At 47.6% G+C, this 6,364-nt stretch overlaps 3 protein-coding genes across 3 annotated transcripts; 1 reads left to right on the forward strand and 2 right to left on the reverse strand.

Moving 5' to 3' along the window:
• Positions 1 to 825: 825 nt before the first annotated feature.
• On the reverse strand, positions 826 to 2,952 carry LOC127682953 (histone H2B type 1-K-like). Its single transcript, XM_052179709.1, has one exon. It carries the CDS (start codon positions 2,648 to 2,650, stop codon positions 2,270 to 2,272), a length of 381 nt encoding a protein of 126 aa, XP_052035669.1. The 5' UTR covers positions 2,651 to 2,952; the 3' UTR covers positions 826 to 2,269.
• Positions 2,941 to 3,441, forward strand: LOC127682952 (histone H2A type 2-C). The gene has a single exon (XM_052179708.1). It carries the CDS (start codon positions 2,972 to 2,974, stop codon positions 3,359 to 3,361), a length of 390 nt encoding a protein of 129 aa, XP_052035668.1. The 5' UTR covers positions 2,941 to 2,971; the 3' UTR covers positions 3,362 to 3,441.
• Positions 3,442 to 3,458: 17 nt separating this feature from the next.
• Positions 3,459 to 3,912, reverse strand: LOC127682954 (histone H2A type 2-B). The gene has a single exon (XM_052179710.1). The coding sequence runs from the start codon at positions 3,892 to 3,894 to the stop codon at positions 3,502 to 3,504; it is 393 nt and encodes a 130-aa protein (XP_052035670.1). The 5' UTR covers positions 3,895 to 3,912; the 3' UTR covers positions 3,459 to 3,501.
• Between the last annotated feature and the right edge of the window lie 2,452 nt (positions 3,913 to 6,364).

A 6,364-nucleotide genomic window follows, 5' to 3' on the forward strand; every position in this document is an offset into this window, starting at 1 on the left:
GAACTGAAGGAGTGATCAGTTTGAAGATTTCATCAAGAATCTTCAACAAAATCAAGACTTCAAAGGAAAAATGCAGTACGCTACACTACACAAAAGAAAACCAATTCCATTATCTTCAGGTAGGAGACAAGAGTGGACAGTGTTGGTTCACGGGTCAGCCAGTGGACCAACCCATTTAGCTTCTATTAACTCCACTATGTGCTCCATAGCCTATTCAGCAGAGCCCTCTGAAATGTAAAGGACAGGGACAGTTGTAAACTGGAAGTTCATCTCAGGAGGGAATGGAAAAACTAGAAGCGGGAATGTTAGTGGCAGTAAAATGTCTCTCCCTCCAAAGGCCAATGCTTTCGATTTAATACAAATCCATGAGCTTACTTTAAATTGGCAAAATTAAGGGAACTATTATGGCCAGCCCTTGGTAAACACACACACACACACACACACACACACACACACACGAACATAAATACATGGCTTACGGGCTGGGGTCCAGCTAGCCCAACAATGGCTGTCTACCAATAGAAGGTCCAACAATCCAGTAGTTGTTCAGTCCTCAAGACTGGATGTCTCAGCTGGTCTTCAGTGTGTGCCAGAATCCTGAAAAAGTAGCTCCAATGCCAGCTAAGGCATAGACTCGCCATCTCCAGCTCCAATGCCAGCTAAGGCATATCGCCATCTCCAGCAAGCAGGCAAAGAACAAGCGTCTTTCTCCCATGGCCTTAATAGAAGCTGCCAGCAGGTGTAGCCCAGATTAAAGGTGGAAAAGATCCAGATTAAAAGTGGTTCTTCTCATTTCAAATTATGGAATTAAGAGAAAAAGGAATTAAGAGAAAAAAAATCCCACCGGGTGGTGGTGGCGCACGCCTGCAATCCCAGCACTCTGGGAGGCAGAGGCAGGTGGATTTCTGAGTTTGAGACCAGCCTGGTCTACAGAGTGAGTTCCAGGACAGCCAGGGATACACAGAGAAACCCTGTCTCGGGGGGAAAAAAAGAGAAAGAAAGAAAGAAAGAAAGAAAGAAAGAAAGAAAGAAAGAAAGAAAAGAAAAGAAAAGAAAAGAAAAGAAAAGAAAAGAAAAGAAAAGAAAAGAAAAGAAAAGAAAAGAAAAGAAAAGAAAAGAAAAGAAAAGAAAAGAAAAGAAAAGAAAAGAAAAGAAAAGAAAAAAGAAAAAAATCCCTCTCAGGTGTACCCAGCAGCTTGGGTTGACAACCAAGAACAGCCACCACAGGAACTATAACTACAGACAAATTTTGAAAAAAATCCTCCAAACATTTTCGTTCCAACATGTCTTCACATACATCAAATGAACAAGGCTTCTGTCACCCCAGCCTTTATAAAAATTAATTCAATAAGTGATTTTAAAAAGTGATATAAGAATTAGTTCAGTAAGTAATTTTAAAGGGTAGCATCTGCTGTGATTAAGGCATTGGTGGGTTCTGGAGGTCTAAAAACATCAGGCCAGCTTGACCAGCAACAGTGTGAACAAGAAAGCAAAGGGAACTTCAGACGTCTCGCGGAGACACAAGAAGGGAAAAGCTAATTCCTGAGTGTATGGATTAGAAAGATGGCTGCCTGGTCCAGAGAGGAGCAGTATCCTTGTGGTAGCTTAGCACTGCAGAGGTTAACACAAAGTATTAAAAGGAAAAAACAAAACCAGAACCCAACAAAGCAAGCAAGCCACGAACAGGGATTGTAAAGCCTGTTACAGAATCACAACTGACTTCTACTAAATCCGCAGCAACGTAGAACATTCGTGTTTGTAAATCAGTAAGTTAGAGGGACACCACCCTAAGTATTGGTAACCGCTGGTGCCCAGGACGCAAAGAAAGGGACAGAGTGGTTTGAGTTGTAGACATTCAGTTGTAGCATTTATCGACACAGACCTAGCTGTGTCCTGGAGCCCTCTAATCGCCAAGGTAAGGAAACCACCTTCACTTTAAATCGTCAACTAAAAGGCACCTGGACAAAACAGTCTAGAACACAGAAGCCAGGCCCAGAGACCCACCCTAGTGATCCTAGTCTAAAAAGAACTCCAAGAAACTAAGTAGGGTACAGCTAAACTGCAAACAGACACCCACAGGGAAACTCAATACCACAAAGGCTTAAAACTTCTGGAAGTGTACCTTTCCCAAGACCCTTAAAGTAACTTTGGAATAGGAACTAGAAACTAATTTAAGTGGACAAAGCTCTCTCCTGATTTGCGCGGGTGACTGCAAGAAAGAACCTTCAAAGACCAAAAGGGCCAGCGAGCGCCTCATCCGGGGGAGCCTCTACTTGGCGCTGGTGTACTTGGTGACGGCCTTGGTGCCCTCCGACACGGCGTGCTTAGCCAGTTCTCCGGGCAGTAGAAGGCGCACCGCCGTCTGGATCTCCCGCGATGTGATTGTAGACCGCTTGTTGTAATGCGCCAGGCGAGAAGCCTCGTTTGCTATGCGCTCAAAGATGTCATTGACAAAGGAGTTCATGATGCCCATGGCCTTGGACGAGATTCCCGTGTCCGGGTGCACCTGCTTCAGCACTTTGTACACATAGATGGAGTAGCTCTCCTTGCGGCTGCGCTTGCGCTTCCTGCCGTCTTTCTTTTGCGCCTTGGTGACTGCCTTCTTGGAGCCCTTCTTGGGAGCCGGGGCAGATTTGGCCGGTTCAGGCATGATTGAAAGCAAATAGTGGAAAACAGTCTAGGAAGTAGAAAAGCAATCAGGGACCCAGAGGACCTGAGCCCTTATGAACGCCTTATGTAAATTAGGTCTCAAAGTACTTTTAATTTCCATTGGCCCACACGCGAAACTTGCGTTTTCAGTACAAGGCTAACAATTTCAGATTTCATTGGACTTCTCTGGGGCCAAATAACCACCAATGAAAAGCTCCCTCCTGACCCCACCCCTAGGAACGCCTATAAAGGCCGTAGGGACGAACCAACCTAGCTTTATAGTAAGTTGTCACCTAGGTTAGTCTTACTGTAGACTAAAGTTATGTCCGGCCGTGGCAAGCAAGGAGGCAAGGCCCGCGCCAAGGCCAAGTCGCGGTCGTCCCGCGCCGGGCTGCAGTTCCCGGTGGGGCGCGTGCACCGGCTGCTGCGCAAGGGCAACTACGCGGAGCGCGTGGGCGCCGGCGCGCCGGTGTACATGGCGGCGGTGCTGGAGTACCTGACGGCCGAGATCCTGGAGCTGGCGGGCAACGCGGCCCGCGACAACAAGAAGACGCGCATCATCCCGCGCCACCTGCAGCTGGCCATCCGCAACGACGAGGAGCTCAACAAGCTGCTGGGCAAAGTGACGATCGCGCAGGGCGGCGTCCTGCCCAACATCCAGGCCGTGCTGCTGCCCAAGAAGACCGAGAGCCACAAGGCTAAGAGCAAGTGAAACCCACACAAATCCACAACGGCTCTTTTTAGAGCCACCAAGTCTTCATAAAAGGAGCTAACGCGCCTGTGTGTGACCAGCCCTTTGGGTGACACTTTAGTGGCTCTTAAAAGAGCCTTTGTGTGGAAAGGGGATAGTAGTTATTTGTTCTTTCCAGGCTTATGACTCTCCGTTTTCTTCGGTAGTAGGACAGCCTGGATATTGGGGAGGACGCCGCCCTGGGCGATGGTCACTCCTCCTAGTAACTTGTTGAGCTCTTCATCGTTCCTCACAGCCAGCTGCAGGTGGCGCGGGATGATGCGCGTCTTCTTGTTGTCGCGGGCCGCGTTGCCCGCCAGCTCCAGGATCTCGGCCGTCAGGTACTCCAGCACGGCCGCCATGTACACCGGCGCGCCGGCGCCCACGCGCTCCGCGTAGTTGCCCTTGCGCAGCAGCCGGTGCACGCGCCCCACCGGGAACTGCAGCCCGGCGCGGGACGACCGCGACTTGGCCTTGGCGCGGGCCTTGCCTCCTTGCTTGCCACGGCCAGACATGGCGGAATAGGCAATAACTGCTGCTTTTTCAAGGAAAGGATATGGAAAGGTGAAGCAATTTGGTGTAATTTATAAGATCTATAGGGAGGGGTGAAGGAAAAGTAGTTTGATTGGCTTAAAACGGAGCTGTTTCCAACAGCCAATGGGAAAGCAGAAGCTAGCCTCAGTGATTTACATCCTGCAGTACAGGAAATGACGGAGTTTTGGGAAAGGCAATTTACCAATCGAAGAGAGCCACATTTAAAGGCCCTTATGTACATCGCAGGATTTTTCAGGGCAAAAGAATTTCACGGAGCTGTTTAGTGTGATAACTTATAGAGGGTTTTGTTTTGTTGTTTTGCCCAGCTTAGAGCTGAAAAATATAAACAAAACCAAGAGCACAAAACGCGAAACACTCCCCTCGAAATACGGGATTCCGCTCTGGACACGCCGTCCCCGGAGCTTTAAATTACTCTCCAAGTCTCATCTCTGCTGTCTCACACAGGCAGGCTCCGTAAAGGAATTAATGAGGTTGCTTCCCTTCCTTACTCGTCAGTGACTCGCCCCCTTCCCATCTTTGTCCCTGAGTCTTAGACCAAGGGCTAGATGACATTGTATCATCCTCTTTGACCTCTAGGAGGCGTCTGTCACCACCTTTTCTCTCTAGCTTTCAAGCCGTTCTCTTTGGATCTCTCCTGGGATTTTCTTTACCTGCTCCGTTGCTCTCCCCACTTGTAACTCCACGAGTTCGGCTGGACTGTCCTGTCCCCAGCTCTTCCCTCTGGCGTGGCTTACAATCTTCCAGCTAATTCAGATTCGCTTCACACGCTCAGACTCCGGTATCAGACGTTTACCTGAAGTTTAACTCGTTTGTCTCAACAAGCATCATATAGCATCTGAACATGAACTCTATCTACATCCCTTCTCCCTCTCCCAAGAATTGCACCCACAAACTTCCAGGTACCAAGATAGACTTGATAGGCAAGATACTAATCGTGCCTTTGTCCCACAGAGTATCCTGTCATTTTGTCATTTACCTCTAACTTCAAATCACCCACGTTCATTTCGTATTCCTCACTAAGATTCCAGTGAAAGCCCCAAATTAATAGTTATGTCTGCAGACTCTGGCTAGAGCGATCGTCTCCGCTCCCACCCCTACCCTTGCCCCTTTCCTTTAAAATCTTTAAGCCTCCTGTTTCTTCCCAGGGTCTCAGGCCTTGTGCCCAGCAAAACCCTCCCCTTAGTAATCCTATGAAGGCAGGATGCTTATTAAAGAAAATAATATCGTTCAATTCTACCCTTTTAGGTTCTTTGTCACCCTCATAATTTTTTCATCTTTAATATTCTTTGTCATCCTCATTTCTTTGGGGATTTATTTTTATGTGTGTGTATGCGTGTTTTGTCTGCCTGGTGCCAGTGGTGGGCAGGGCCTCTAATCCCCTGGAACCAGGTGGCTACTAGCCACCATGCGTGTGCTGGGAATTGAACCTGGTTCTTCAGTGACTACTGAGCCATCTCTTTAGCCCCCCAACCAGCACTTGCTGAACGTGGGCCACTGCATATGAGTCTTAAGACTAGTACAAAGAAACCCATGATGAAATGCCTGCAAACAGCAGAAGGATAGTGAATTATGCTAATAAAATTACCTCTTTTTGTTTGTTTGTTTGTTTGGTTGGTTGGTTTTCTAGAACTTGCTTTGAAGGCTGTCCTTAAACTCAGTGAATCGTCTGACACCTACCATTGCTCCCCAAGTGCTGGTACTAAAGGCCTATACCACCACCACCCGCAGTTAGTGTTAGCCATATGCAGAAATTAATCCTGGGAAAAATGATATTACATACTTGGGTAATGCCCAAATCCAGTCATAGAGTATGAGGTCACAAATCAAACCCCAGCATTTAGAAGGTTGGGTTATGAGGACGGCCAGGAGTTTGAGACTACCCTGGGCTGGTTGACCAAGGTGTTTCCTCAGTAGGTAAAATGTAGCATAATTCAGAAAACAATTCTAACCTTTTTTTGATTATTTCACTTTAGGAATGAATGAGTTTCTAGAAAGGTCTGATGCACAGGTTTTACAAGTGGCATTTATGATGGGAATATGCTATGTTTCTCCAACATTAGCAATATATACAGAAAGCACTGGCTGCTCTTGCAGAGGAAGTGGGTTCAGTTCCAAGCACCCACATGGTGGCTCACAACCATGTATAACTCCACCTCCTACTGCGGGCACCAAGAAATACATACAGGTGGGCAAGATACTCAGACACATAAAACAGATGGAGATGGTGGCGCTCACCTTCAAGCCTAGCACTCGGGAAGAGGTGGAACTCTGCATTTGAGGCCAGCCTGGTCTACAGAGTTCCAGGATAGCTAGGGCTACACAGAGAAGCCCTGTCTGGGGAGCAGGGGGTGGGGTGGGGGTGGGGAGCCTATTAAAGGAACTTTATCTAATTCCGGAAGTTATAGGTTCATTCTAAACTATTCTTAAGTT

This window comes from Apodemus sylvaticus, chromosome 4, assembly GCF_947179515.1.
Source record: "Apodemus sylvaticus chromosome 4, mApoSyl1.1, whole genome shotgun sequence".
NCBI classification, from domain to species: domain Eukaryota; kingdom Metazoa; phylum Chordata; class Mammalia; order Rodentia; family Muridae; genus Apodemus; species Apodemus sylvaticus.

Coding starts and splice junctions, on each gene's coding strand:
- LOC127682953 (XM_052179709.1), bottom strand. CDS start 2,650: ATGCCTGAACCGGCCAAATCTGCCCCGGCTCCCAAGAAGGGCTCCAAG.
- LOC127682952 (XM_052179708.1), top strand. CDS start 2,972: ATGTCCGGCCGTGGCAAGCAAGGAGGCAAGGCCCGCGCCAAGGCCAAG.
- LOC127682954 (XM_052179710.1), bottom strand. CDS start 3,894: ATGTCTGGCCGTGGCAAGCAAGGAGGCAAGGCCCGCGCCAAGGCCAAG.